At 51.6% G+C, this 14,659-nt stretch overlaps 1 protein-coding gene across 2 annotated transcripts; it reads right to left on the bottom strand.

Annotated features, from left to right (window-relative positions):
• Positions 1-4,072: 4,072 nt before the first annotated feature.
• On the bottom strand, positions 4,073-14,574 carry ddx42 (DEAD (Asp-Glu-Ala-Asp) box helicase 42). 2 transcript variants are annotated; one of them, XM_084477330.1, is made up of 18 exons: positions 14,390-14,574; positions 13,662-13,901; positions 13,340-13,487; positions 13,180-13,241; positions 12,598-12,634; positions 12,086-12,238; positions 11,686-11,790; positions 11,359-11,478; positions 10,670-10,846; positions 10,182-10,310; positions 9,684-9,783; positions 9,310-9,357; positions 9,104-9,201; positions 8,343-8,619; positions 7,580-7,806; positions 7,159-7,269; positions 6,617-6,724; positions 4,073-5,615 (listed from the first exon to the last, which is right to left on the bottom strand). In XM_084477330.1, the coding sequence occupies exons 2-18, from the start codon at positions 13,892-13,894 to the stop codon at positions 4,758-4,760; spliced, it is 2,991 nt and encodes a 996-aa protein (XP_084333456.1). In that variant the 5' UTR covers positions 13,895-13,901; positions 14,390-14,574; the 3' UTR covers positions 4,073-4,757. The 2 variants fall into 2 exon arrangements, with proteins under 2 accessions (XP_084333456.1, XP_084333457.1); XM_084477331.1 differs by lacking the exons at positions 12,598-12,634; positions 13,662-13,901; positions 14,390-14,574 and having other exon boundaries at positions 13,340-13,412.
• Positions 14,575-14,659: the final 85 nt, after the last annotated feature.

Here is a 14,659-nt window from a genome sequence, read left to right as displayed (position 1 = left end):
GGCAGAAGAGCCCACACACAAACACCCTATAAGGACCGGAAGAATTATGTTAACAAACGTCGGCAATCATTAATTCAAGTCCAGTCTCTGCAGCCTGCCTGCCTGCCTGCTCAGCTCATATTTTTAGAAAGTGTGATCAACGCCAGAGCACTTGAGAAACGGCAGTCGGAAAATAGAGCCCCAGCTGAACCAAAAGAGAGAGACAGAACAGCGCATTAAAACGTCCTCGACGGAGGTCTATATTCGCCCGTGTGCTCGTCTTCATAATACCGGCCGTGAACGGAATGCTGCAGGTCTCAACCTGGTGCCCACCACAGGCAGCGGGAGCAGCCTCTTAATCACACCCTGCAGATAGCGGTGTGTGAGCAGGGTTCTGGCGGCCAGGCACTCCCAATAATAAAGAAAAAAAAAAGCAGCCCGGGGGCTACTGACGCGCCCTCGTGGGTCTTACCTGCAGGAGGAACACCTCATTAACGTCGCTAAACGAACCCTGGGTGTGGATAATGGGGCATAAAGACCCAGGACTACCATCGTAGCAGTCGTTTCTGCCTTTTAAAAAAAAAATCAAAAAGATACAAGAATAAGGACGACTTTTTAAACGTGACTTTGTCGCAGACGTTTTAAAAAAGTGCACCGCTCACAGGAGACTGGCGGTTGTGGCGTGTGTGGAGCGAGTTGGAATAATGCGCGTGGTTATTGTATTGATGGATGCAGTAGGGCTGTTGGGATGTACGGCCTCAGGGCCCTACGGGAGGCTCTGTGGGTCAGCTGATCTGCACCACACAGAGGAGCCGACTTCCTGTCAGGAAGCTGAGTGTGATAATGCTGTGGTGGAACCACCACCAGTCAGAAGGTCACGTCGGGCCTGGATCTGAGGGGGGGGTGAGCTCTTAGGGATACGAACGCACACACACACGCACACACACACGCGCCTGTGGGGCAGAGAGCATTGTGCTCAGGTCATGACATGCTCAAAAAACAAAAGGTGACTGTATGCAAATCTCCATATATATCCTTTCACTTCAGGCTAGGTACATTCTAAAAACACACATGGCTCCGCCTCCCCTTGGATGCTAACACCCTGTGGCTGTACCTGAGCTTTCATACAAAGTGAGAGGGTGAGACAGTGGGAGGGGGCGAGAGAGCAGAGAGTGAGAGAGTAGAGAGCGCGAGACAGCAGACGGTGAGACAGCAGAGGGTGAGACAAGAGACAGCAGAGTGTGAGACAGGAGAGGGTGAGACAGCTGAGAGTGAGACAGTAGACAGTGAGACAGCCGAGAGTAAGACAGCAGGAGAGGGTGAGACAGCAGGAGAGGGCGAGACAGCAGGGGGTTAGACACTAGGAGAGGGTGAGACAATAGGGAGAGTGTGAGACAGCAGGAGAGGGTGAGACAGTAGAGGGCCATAAGGAATTTCAGACCCAACTTAGAGGAGCGCTTGAAGACGACCAGGTCCTGGAGTTGTGCGTGGAGTGAGGGAGGGGTTGCTCTAGATTAGCATTCCACACCGGCCTGCTGTTTGCACAGAGGACTCTGTTTTTTTGTTAAATATGTAACCCAGGGTGCCCTGCTCGGATGAGAGGTCTGCTGAGCAAGGCCCTCTAAAAAAAGGGACGCCCGTTAACGAAGAACACCCAGCCTGCTGGGAGAGGGTGCAAATGGCTTACATCAAAAGGCCAGTGTTGTTGTCGCCGCACACACAAGGCTAAGTAAACCAGAGCACCACAAAGCTGATTTAACAGGTTCTCAGCCCTCCTCTCCGCTCATTGTCGTTCTACTTAATATCCAATTTGTCTAATAGCCACTTCAATAAATGAGTAGCTATTAGACAATTAAGATGGCTGGCAAAACACAAACGTTCTACTTGTTGGTGAAACACCAACTCATTGAATGGAAAATGTGTTCGGTGATGAATACGCAGGCGTATATTTTCCACAATGCTTTGAAGGGCTGGTATAACATAAATATGACTAATTTATTTAAACCATTACAGGGCTGATTCTGTTCACACGGCATTGAAATACTGGTGACCCATTTAGTACAGTGATGAACATCTGACCTGAACATAAGGCACACAACATAAGAAAAAAAGAGGTTATAGACATGACAACTGTTTGATAGGATAGCATTGCAGAGCGTCAAAATGCATGTTAATACTTCTCTCTGCGGTTCTGTAGTTGTTGTGCAACGTAGCCTAAAGACTTGGTGTGTCTTTCAGCGTGTGGTTCATGCCGGATGTCTAGAGAACGAGGTGTACTCTTTAAACGGCTCTACATCGGCACTAAATGAAGATGACCATATAAACTTCCTTAAGCCTTCCCACCATATGCCAGGGCTTTGATTATATTGGCGGCGGTAGTCCTTGTTTTTTTTTAATGAAATGTTGTGGTTTAAGAAGGCCTAAAACAAGTCTGAAACTGCCCTAGAACACACAAGTTAGTCGGAATCTGTGGTATGTGAAAGGAATATAGTGTGTGTGTGTGTGTGTGTGTGTGTGTGTGTGTGTGTGTGTGTGTGTGTGTGTGTGTGTGTGTGTGTGTGTGTGTGTGTGTGTGTGTGTGTGTGTGTGTGTGTGTGTGTGCGCGCGTCCCATGCATGAGCCTGATTTCTGCACCGCTCAAACTCAGTTCAAGACTTCACGTACACGCACAGTCGCTGCAATCATTCCTATTAGTGGTCATTGGGTTCATGCGCAACTCCACTGTACAGGCGGTGGCGGTGGTAATGGATGGAGCCAGGCTCGCTTCACCCCAGGGTATTCCTGGTGGCTGAAGGGGCTCCGCTTTCCTAGCACAATAGCTTTATGTAATACTGAACCAGGAGAGAGAACGTTGTAGCCGACGGATTGACCCCGAAATAAATAATCTGCAGGAGCGATGGAGACATCCTAGTTCGGGGTTATTATTAATGTGATGTGGGCTGGGGACTGATGCACAATATGTGCAGCCAGCCTCCATACCGAGAGACCTGCGATGAGACGCCGTGCAGGGCGGCACTGTGGAGGAGACACACCATCACAGCCACAACACGAGCCCATTGAAAGAAAGAAAGAAAGACGGGATGCCTTCTTTAATAATTCATCACCAGGCGACTCGGATTACCTTTAGTGCATTAATTAGCAAACAAGCTCAAAAATAATAATAGTAATAATACCGATTTAACCCAGGGGCGCAGCGCTACCAGGCGTCGTCCAACACGGCAACGCATGTCTCAAATCGCCATTTACTTCTGAATTTAATCCATTGGTGAACGATCCTAAATACGTCGGGGTTTGTACCAGGCGGACGGTGTGAATGGAGCTAGGGGGGGAGAGCGGGCTAGCTCCGCGGTTAGCAGCCCGAACATCACCTCAGAAAGGAGAAAGGAGAGGGAGGGAGGCTACAAAAGACCCCAGACGCTCACCATCTGGGCTGCCGTCCGGGTCTGCTCGATGACAACACGGGGAAAGGTCTGGCTCTGGTCGCGCAGGACAACACGGGGATCACTCGGTAGGCCGTGGACGTCTGCTCTCTGAGATCCGCGTCCCCTCGGTGAGATCGGTGAGGCTTTGTTGTAGATTAGCTGCTGCTCGCTGTTTGCTGCTTGCTGCTGCTGCCACACACCGGGCGAGGACCTCTCTGCTCGGCTCTGCTCGGTCTCCCCCTCGGCTCGTTTTTCAACCCTTTTTTCCACCAGCAGGATGTTGCACGCTATTGGTTGATGGTCTTTCTCCCCCCCACCCACCTCTCTCCAATCACCTCCCCTCCCTCTGCTGGATGTGAGAGTATTGGTAGACATAGACAGGGAGCAATAGGACTTTGTTTTTGCAATTTGTTCTTGTTTTCTTTTGTGTGCAGACATTGGTGTCATGGAAACTGGGTTCAATGTCACTCATGCACGACCGTAATTCAAATAATTCTATACTATAATAATATATTTATTTTCAAAAAAACGTGTGTGTGCATGTATAAAATGTGTTGTGGAAGACTTTGATTGTGTTCTACTACTACTACAATTAAGGACAAATCTGAACTTGATGTATTGAGCTGCAAAAACGAATTGATAGGACAGATTTCATGGACCAAATACAAAAATAGACAATATGTTCTTTAATCAAAACATCACCGGTGACAACTTGAAAACTCAAATTGCGGAGCTTGAAGATACAACTTTAAAGCATGGACAATGAGATATGCCAGATGAAGGCACTTCTAAAAACTCAAACACAAGACTTGTTTATTCGTTATGAACCTACCACAAATGTATTGTGCCAATGAAAAATAACGCAAATGATAGCATTGCAGTTCAAGAAAAAACACAAACACACACAAACACTCGCACGCACAAATGGTAAATATCCATTAAAGGAAGAGTACACCATCGGTTCAGCAAGCGTAGGAAGCGGCAGCTGGGCGAGAGAACGAGTGAACGGACAAGTCCTGACGGGAATGCTGACATATTTTAACCTCTATTGCTCAACTCCTCAATCAATCACAGTCTGGAAGATCTCCCTGCGCAGTCGCCTCAGGGAGAGGACGGCCCCGACGTTCACCACTTGGCTTCTTGACCACTTCTTCTAAAACCCAGAGAGACGGCTTTCTCTTTTGCGGGGGGGGTCGTCAGGGTACAGGGGGTCCCCTGGTACCCTCTTAGATCCTCCCCCCCGATGTCAGCCTTTCCAGATACACAACCTGCCAACCTGCCCACCCAACCGATGTCCTGACGGGGGAAGCTGTTGGTTGCTTCCCCGGTGGTCCCGGTCGGCGGACCCCCCTCAGCTCAGTTGTCCCACCGGCTCTTCTTCCGCTTCGGGGGGTCCGGCACGGCGAAGCTGTCCTCCCCTCCTTCCCCCCTGCTCTCCCCTCCGGCGGGCCTCCCCTCCCCTCCTGCGGGCTTGTCCCCGCCCTCCCGGTCGCTCCTCCAATCATCTCTGTCCCTGCGGTTCTCGTCTCCGTTGCGCCCCTCGCCGTGTCGCCCGCCGCCGCCGCCGCCGCCGCCGTGGCGATCGCGGTCCCCGTAGCGATCGCGATCCCGGTCTCCTTGGCGATCGCGGTCCCCGTGGCGGTCCCGCTCCCCGCCACTGTAGCGGTCCCCCCGGTCGCCGTGCCTGGAGTGGCCGTCCCCGTGGCGACCCCTTTCCTCCTCTCCGTAGCGACCCCGGTCGTCGTCTCCTTGACGACCCTTATCCTCCTCCCCGTAGCGACCCCGGTCGTAGTCGCCGTGACGACCTTTGTCGTCGTCGCCGTAGCGACCCCTGTCTTCGTCCCCGTAGCGACCCCTGTCCTCATCGCCGTAGCGACCCCGGTCGTCGGCGGCGGCAGCGTGGCGGTCCCGGGGGGCGTCTCGCGGTGACGGCGGGGCGGGGGGGGGAGGGTAGCCGCTCGGGCTGCTGGGCACCGAGCTCAGCGAGCCGGCGCTGGCGAAGCCGGCCATCTTGGTTCCCGTGCTGAACGGCGGCGGGGGGGCCATGGAGGAGGAGGAGGAGCCGGCCCCCCTGGAGCGATCCAGCCCGTCTGCGGCCTCCGTGGGCACCGAGCTCAGGCTGCCGGCGCTGGTCCAGCCGGAGGAGCTATTGGACTTGGTGGTGAGCTTGGGAGAGATGCCCGACGCGGCCACAAAGTGGTTCTTGTACTGGGCCTGCGGGGAACGAAGAGACACGCCCCGAACCATGAGTCACCAGTCATCACTGGAGCAGAGCAGTAACACACTCTGGCCTGGCTAACACACTCTGGCCTGGCTGACACACTCTGGCCTGGCTGACACACTCTGGCCTGGCTGACACACTCTGGCCTGGCTGACACACTCTGGCCTGGCTGACACACTCTGGCCTGGCTGACACACTCTGGCCTGGCTGACACACTCTGGCCTGGCTGACACACTCTGGCCTGGCTGACACACTCTGGCCTGGCTGACACACTCTGGCCTGGCTGACACACTCTGGCCTGGCTAACACACTCTGGCCTGGCTGACACACTCTGGCCTGGCTGACACACTCTGGCCTGGCTGACACACTCTGGCCTGGCTGACACACTCTGGCCTGGCTGACACACTCTGGCCTGGCTGACACACTCTGGCCTGGCTGACACACTCTGGCCTCTGGAGCCGTGTCAGGGTCTGGGTGCTCTGACGGAGAGCTGACCTTTTAGCGAGTAACTTGATTGTCTGATATTGAGTGTGAATCGAATTGGTTAAATTAAATCTAATCTAAGCCTTACTAAATCAAATGGCGATGGTGCACAGACAAACAGAAGAAGCAATCAAAGTAACTAGAGGATGAGCAGTGATGCAGTGAGACAGCTGGCTGATGCAGTGAGACAGTTGGCTGATGCAGTGAGACAGCTGTGTGATGCAGTGAGACAGCTGTGTGATGCAGTGAGACAGCTGTGTGATGCAGTGAGACAGCAGTGAGACAGCTGTGTGATGCAGTGAGACAGCTGTGTGATGCAGTGAGACAGCAGTGAGACAGCTGTGTGATGCAGTGAGACAGCTGTGTGATGCAGTGAGACAGCAGTGAGACAGCTGTGTGATGCAGTGAGACAGCTGTGTGATGCAGTGAGACAGCTGTGTGATGCAGTGAGACAACTGGCTGGGGGGGGGGGGGGGCGGAGCGGAGGTCGGAACTAGGGAGAGAGCCGTACCTGGAAGGCAGACTTCATGGCCGTCATGCGGTCTCCCATGGCGCCCGTGGGGGGTTTCCCGTAGCCCTCGTAGCCCCCGGAGGACGAAGAAAGGCCGCCGCTGCGCTCCTGGGAAAAGGAAAACAAAGCTGGAATGTTAGCTCTGGGGAAGAGCTACGACCTCCCGCCCCTCTTACGCACTTATTGTACGTCCTTGAACTTAAAAATAATACTAAGCATTGTGTAGCGTCTTATCCTAGCTGTCTCTGTTGTACACAAGGAATGGGTTAACCTAGTGATGGTTAGTGCTTGGCACTTGGTTCTGTGAACGTCCTTTACTGCACCGACAGAGATACTGTATATTGTTGTTTCTCCGTCTTCTGACTAATGTACTTATTGTAAGTCGCTTTGGTTACAAGCGTCTGCTAAACGCCCTCAATGTAACGCTACCACGCGCTGAACCCGGTCTGAACAGTGCGCTCGGCCCACTGAGCTCAGCGGGGTCGGTGTGTTTGTGAGCAGCAGCAGCAGAGCAGGGAGCACGCGGGCCGAGTGAGACTCACCCCGCTGTCCGCCCCCAGGCCCGGTCGCTCCCGGTAACCCAGCCCGCCTCCCCCGATGTTCATCTTCTTCCCCTTGCCGCCCTTGAAGCGGGACTTCCTGAACCAGGGGTTCTGCGGGGACACACACACACACACACACACACACCTTGTTTATATACAATGTGTACACAATTCAACATATAATAAGTTAGTAACAAGTTACCAAGTTTATGAATTCAAACAATTCAGTTTAACAAATATTCAAATGTATTTCCTTCGCAATAGCCTCTCCCCCTCCCTCCCCAAAATATATCACACTCACACACACACACACACACACACACACACACACACACACACACACACACACACACACACACACACACACACACACACGATTGGTTTTCTCCACTCATCTAAATTATTCATTAATCCTATTCACCTGCATGGCCAAGTCCATCAGCTCCTTGGAAACGCCCTGATTGGCCCCTTCCAGGTTCCGGACGAGGTCGCCGGCGAACGACGTGTCCTTATTGGTCAGGAGGGTGTAGGCCACGCCCTTCTCTCCGGCGCGCCCGGTTCGGCCGATCCGGTGCGTGTGCGTGTCGATGTCTCTCGCCACGTCGTAGTTCACCACGGTGCGGATGGACGGGATGTCGAGACCGCGGGCTGCGGAGGAACCAAGGACCAATCAAATGAGCCGAAACAAACCACCGGTCGTTAAAGGGGTGATATTATTCCACCAGGTGTGACTGTGATTGGTCATTACAGGCCGTTTGAAAATCTGCATTTTCCTGTATTCGCGTGACATCACAAGTGGGCGTGTCCACCTAGGTGTACGACGGATAGATCAGTACTAGCACCAGCCTATCCAGTGGACTGTCGCAAACGTTGCTTATCTATCCATCGTACATCTAGGTCCTGCATGTGGCGTTACAAAAACACAGGGAAAAGGGACATTTTCATCGGCTTGTAACGACGAATCAAAACACACACTTGGTGGCATAACATCCCCCATTTAACAAGTCACTTCTAATGTGACTTCCTGACTTCCTGACACACTTCCTGTGTCATTTACTGCATGTCCTCCCCTCTGTCTTCCACACTTTCCTCTCCATCTCTCTCTATAATAAAGCTGAAAAAATGCAAAAAAAAATAAATCTCTAAAATAAGTATTTTCCCGAGTTCTTTCGGCGGTCACCCACCCGCCACGTCGGTGGCCACCAGGATGGGCAGGTTCTGCTTCTTGAAGTCGGCGATGACCTTGTTCCTCTCGCTCTGGTCCATGTCTCCGTGCAGCAGGCCCAGGCTGTGGCCCTCCTGGATGAGGTTGGCCGCCAGCTCGTCGCAGTTGGCCTTCTTGGTGACGAAGATGAGCACCGAGCCCGAGGAGGTGAACTCCACCAGCCGCCGCGTCAGCCAGTTCCACTTCTCGGCGCCGCCCAGCAGCATCTCCACCACCTGGGTCACGTCCTCGTTGGCCTGGAGGAGGGTGGAGGATGGAGAGAGTGAGTGAGTGAGTGAGTGAGTGAGTGAGTGAGTGAGTGAGAGACAGAGACAAAGAGAGAAACAGAAAAAGAGATACAGAGAAAGAGAGTGAGAGAGAGAGACAGAGAGACACAGACATAGAGAAAGAGAAACATAGAGAGAGAGAGAGAGAGAGTGAGAGAGAGAGACACACAATCTGGTTCTGTCATGTGCAGGGTACAGGAAGCAGTGGTGGTTTGTATGCAAATGTACACCACAGTATTTTAATGTCACGGTATGGTATGGATGAAAGTCACTCATATAATCCTTCTTGGTCACTGTGATATAATCAGATTTGGTTTATTCTTAATATATATAAATACTAATAATGTCCCCTGTAAGAGAACGGTTCACCTACTGACATGTCTGACTTGCATGCTTAACGACTCCCGCAGAACCCTGTAAAGTACACAGAGTTTGAGTTTGAGTTGAGCCCTACCTCGCCAATGTCGCCCTGCACCACGCGGATGGGGTCCGTCAGGATGTCGCGGGCCAGCCTCTCGATCTTCTTGCGGAAGGTGGCGCTGAACAGGAGAGCTGTTGGGGCGGACGCCAAATTAAAACACAGCTCAGATTGACAGATCAACTCAGGCAGAAACCTCTGATCCAGTAAAACACAAGCTTCAGTGGGGTGGGTCGACTCACTCTGTCGGTCTGGGCGCACGTGGCTGGCGACGGATCTCACTTGATACTCTGTTGAAACAGGACAGAATAGAAAAGGGAAGTGAGAAATGTAATTTGATGAGATAAGTGTAGGCTTGTGGTCATTAACATTTAGGGCATTTAGCAGACCAGATGCTTTTAACAATCGCTAGGTCAACCCATTCCCCATTACACAACATGATAGCTAGGATAAGACGCTACACAATGCCAAGTACTATTTTAAAGTGCAAGGACGTACAACATACAATAAGTGCATAAGAGGGGTGTGTGGGGGGGAAGGGAGGGAGGAAGCTATGTAGGTGAACTCTGAACAAGGGAGTCTTTTGTTGAAGCTTTTGCCGGCGGCGCCAACCCACCGAAGCCCATGTCGAACATGCGGTCGGCCTCGTCAAACACCAGGTAGGAGACCCTCTGCAGAGAGGTGGCCTTCTTCTTCACGTGGTCGATCAGCCGGCCCTGTGGGGGGCCGCCGATGGCAGAGCAGACACCGTGATGAGCACCCGCTGCTCGTGCATTTCAAATCAGTACAGGTCTAGAGGAACTACGCTGGATCAGGGTGATGAGACCTCTCCTGGCTCCATCGTTTGTCAGAATTAGTTTGGGGGTGCTGATTCTTTGGCCTTTGTGATGAGGTGTTGTGTGACGTACTTGTGGGTACGGTGAGTCAACAGTTATCGTTTGTTTCGGTTACATTCATGGTTCCGCTTCAGCTCTACTGCAGAAGCGGAACAACAAAGTAACCGCGACCAATTATATCGACCGTTTAAGTTTTTGATGAAGCCAGGGAGGGTAATGATGGTCTCATCACCGGGACCAGTAAGAGTCTTCAACTCGCCCCCCCCCCCTCAGCTTACCGGCGTGCAGACCACAATCTCCGCCCCCTCCTGGAGAGCCTTGGCCTGCTCCCACATGCTGCCCCCGCCGTACACCGCCACCGAGCGCAGGGAGTAGGCCTTCCCGAAGCGCTTGCACTCCGTGTGGATCTGGGGACGGACGACAGGGAGGCCCTTCAATAGCGACCTCTTGGGGTGAGCCAAGGTTTCCCCCCCTGCGTGCTATAGACTGTGGCTGTGGTGCAGTGCCACTGCTGGATGTCTGGCACCACTGCACCCCGTTGGTACAAATATAACTTTTTTTGTAATTAGTTAGCAGTTTTTGAAATTTATTTGTTATTCATTTCATTATATTGATTATGTTTAATAGTAAGAACAAGTAAATAGGTTGGGTGCAATTTGTTTTATTTATAAAATACATATCAAAGCTGCCCCCTACTGAAAGCTTGGTTGTTATAGCCCTATCAGAGAAACACTGCACACCCACGCCCACTCTCGGCGGTCCCTACCTGCTGACACAGCTCCCTGGTGGGGCACACGATGACGGCGATGGGGCCGTCCCCGGGCTCCAGCTCCTTCTGGTCCATGATGTGCACCAGCATGGGCCAGATGAAGGCCGCCGTCTTACCGCTGCCGGTCTTGGCGATGCCGATCATGTCGCGTCCGGCCAGCGCTATGGGCACGCCCTAAAAAAGAGGACCACGGGACGAACAGAGAGTATGAGCAGAAGGTACTATTATTGTGGACACTCACACAATTTCATGAATCTAAAAAGGCACTTTAGGTAAGATTAAAGAGCGACCGTTTGAGTGTAGTCTGTTATTTGGATTGGTCATCACCATCTCCCTGCCATTAGCGAGATGAAGGTTTGAATATCTGATCTCTAGTTCACTGTGCCTGCCTCTTTAAGACCCACTTTTTTATTTTAGACCGCTCCAAGCTATTTCTGACCAGTCATGCGTCTTTTTCCCAGAAGGATCGGGGAATCCATCTTCCCTGTCATTCACATTTATGCTATTTTTAAAGTCTTCTAATCTAGCTCTTTTGCCTTCTCCCTCTTTACAACTCTGAAATCTTATCTACAGCACATTAATGTTATTCTAAATATGCCTCCAGTTTGCACATTTCAGTTATGAATATGAATTTAGAGGAAAGACCAAAACACTGAAACTGAGGATAGGGTGTGTTCACACTGTACCTGGCACTGGATAGGAGTGGGCTTCGTGTACTCGGACTTCCGAATCTGGTGCATGAGCTGCTCGTCAAACCCAAAGTGGGCGAAGCTAGTGGACGGCTTGGGTGGTACGGCCCCGGACACCTACAAGAGAGGAGGGGAGGAAGGGTGGAGGTGAGGCTCCACACGACGGAGGAGGAGGAGAGGAAGGAGCAGGCCGTGGACGAGGACAGATGCCCGCACGAACACCTGAAACCATCGTCATCACAGTGCAAAGAACCAGTGCTTAAGGAATGGAAGTCTGCGACGTATGTGTGTGTGTTTGGGGGGGGGGGGGAAGATCTGACTCACTCTCAGGTTCAGCTTGTGCCTCAGCTCCAACACCTGGGTGGCAGTCAGGCCGTGGAGCTCTTCGTGCTCGTTGTAGAAGTTCCTCTCGAACGGCGGATAGTCAATCTACAAAAGAGATGCACACTTTATTCTAAAAATCTACAAAAAAAAGACACATACATGTTTTTTGGCAAAAAAAACAGACTCACACTTTCTTTTTAAACACTGGGAATAAAATTATTAACTTCATCGTGAAAACATAGCGACCAATAATGTGTAGGAAGAATGCAACACACATCTTATACATTTTGCCAAACTGTAACAGAGTGTTAACAGACGTGTTGTAAAATCAACAGATTTACAACACGTCTCCTGTGCCCCGAGAGCACAGGGGTCGGGAGCACAGGGGGCTCAGGGTCACCTCCGAGTGGTCTATGGGCGGGAGCGGCAAGATGATCTTCTTGGTGGTCGGTGGGATGGGGTTGCCATCGCTGTCGTAGTCGATTTGGTCGTCTTCGTCCTCCAGACTCAGGCCCGCGTTGGGGTTCTCCGCCATGTAGCGGAAGTAAGCTTCCTGCACAGAGCACAGCAGGGCGCATTAGCCAGCGCCCAGGCTCCCTGCTCAGCGCGACGCGGGGACAGGCCAGCCAGTACACTCTCACACACACACACACACACACCTAGTCAGAAATCAGCTTTAGGACCAAGGGCGGAATAATTATCAGTACTTTCAAGAGCCACTGTTTACCAATGCAGAGAATGTACACAGGAGAAAGATTTCGATTACGAGGCCGTCGTTAAGGAAATCCCCGCAGGAGTAGCACTTAACATGTAAATCAGTATGGGGGGGGGGGGGGAGGGGACTGGAAAGACAGTGACACCTCTGGTTGAAATGACATGCGTTGCGTTGAGAACTTTGGACGGCTCACTCACTTGTTCATCTTCCTCTTCAATGTCATCGCGAATACCCCTGGAAAGACAAGCGGAAAAAAACATCCCTGCGACCTGTTCAGAGACCCATGGCCCCCCTCACCCCCGCACCCCTTCACTTGGTCCCATGATACAACTATTCTACAAGTGTGTACAACGTTTATTTACATGGTTTGGCATGTGTGATGCTTTCTTTGGGGCCAGATTGTTAAAGAAATGCTTCCAAATAACTGTATATGGTAATGCCCAATGAAGAAGCATTACTTTTTGTTTTCATCCCAAAATGAGAATTGGATCAGTTTTCTTTCCATTGTTTAAGTATATTTTAACCCTACACGGTGCAACTTTTTCCCTTAAGCCATTACTTTTGTTTCAGACTATTTGAAAAGGCGAGGTTCAATCAAAACCATCCACTAATGACTTAATGGATGACTTTGTAATAACCCGTTAGTTAAATCGTTTCAAAACGAAAGTGGTGGCTGCAGCAAAAAAGGTACATTGTGCCGGTTGAATGTACTGTAAAGTGCAAAGTTTGCACAAGGACCTACAGTTAAAATGGAACAAGTCCACATAACAAAGTCTTACTTGTCAGCGTTCTTCTCCTTTTCCTTCTCCTCCAGCTTCCTCATGTCTTTGGCGGCTTGGCTCTGAAACAGAGAAACAAGACTGAGTTTAGGCCGTCGGAACGAAAAACACAAAAACAGACTCAGAGAGTGTCCGGTCTCTGCTTCAGCCTCCGTCTCACCTCGACCTCGGCCATGAAGGCATCCAGGGGGTCGTCCTCGCTGTCTGAGCCTCCAGCCTGCATCTGCTGCCTGGTCGGGGAGTTCTCGGCCGGGATGTACGGCAGATCCACACCACTCCCGGCCTCCTCCTCGTCATCTTCAAAATACCTGGAGAAGGCATTCATAACAACGCATGGATGTTTAGAGAGAGTGTGTGTGTGTGTGTGTGTGTGTGTGTGTGTGTGTGTGTGTGTGTGTGTGTGTGTGTGTGTGTGTGTGTGTGTGCGTGCGTGTGTGTGTGTAAATAGAGGAAGAAGAAGAATCTGGATGAAGTGTACTCACGCGTTCTCCTCGTCAAAATTGGCTCTTTTGGTTCCGATTTTGTAAAACGAGGGGAGCTGCTGGTTCTTGCCGTAACCACTAGCGGATCCTGCCGGAACGAACGACGTGTGGGAGTTGTGGGGCAGCCTGGGCTCTTCTTTTTTCCCTCCTCCACCTCCTGCTGCTCCCCCGAGAGCAAACCCCCCGAAGCCAAAGCCTCGCTTGCCACTTGGGCCACCTTTATTCCAGTTCATGGTTCAGCTGTGGAGGAATAGTGAACAGTGTATGAGAGCTAGTGGCCACAGATTTAAGACACGCAGTTTTAAAAATCGACGACACCGATCCGATTGTTGTCATTCAGCAGCATCAGTCAGTGATCACAGAGCGTAGCCGTTAGCATTGTGCAGCTACAACTAAACTATTAGTCCAGTTTAAACCCATCGACCAGCTCGGGTGTAGGGAGGTCGTACGGACACCACGTTTCGTGGTGATATGCATTGTAAATCAGCCACAGATTAACCGAGACGTCTTATAACTTAAGGCCGCAAGCCGGACTAGCATCGAGACGGTGGGCGGGCTAAGGCTAGGCGTGCTAAAGCTAGTCGAGCTAACACACACACACACACACACACACACACACACACACACATGAAGCCCCGTTAAAGCTTCCTTCTGGAAACAGGGGCCGTTTATCGCAGGCTGTGTACGGACTACGTGTTTACATCACACAACGGCCCTACATTATTTACCTTTTTTTCTGACCCCAAAGACGTGTTTTCACTTCGACCCTAAATGGAGCTGTGCGTCATCGGTCCGCGTCACGACGTCGAGCCCACGCGACGCGGCGGCCGGCGTTGCCAGATCGGGACCGATTTCGTTGCCCCAAACTGGCAACACACTCCGATATCATCCAGCTGCAGCCCCCCCCCGGCGCCGAACACTGTGCTGTGGCAACGGCAATGTGGCGTGGCAGTGTGTCGGTTTTTTTTTTTTTTTCCTCGACGTTATTTCCCCGTTCC

This window comes from Micromesistius poutassou (genome assembly GCF_964030765.1).
Source record: "Micromesistius poutassou genome assembly, chromosome: 1".
Classification (NCBI taxonomy): Eukaryota; Metazoa; Chordata; class Actinopteri; order Gadiformes; family Gadidae; genus Micromesistius; species Micromesistius poutassou.
The sequence above is the reverse complement of the archived record's forward strand: the minus strand, read 5'-3'. Positions and strand labels throughout refer to the sequence as shown.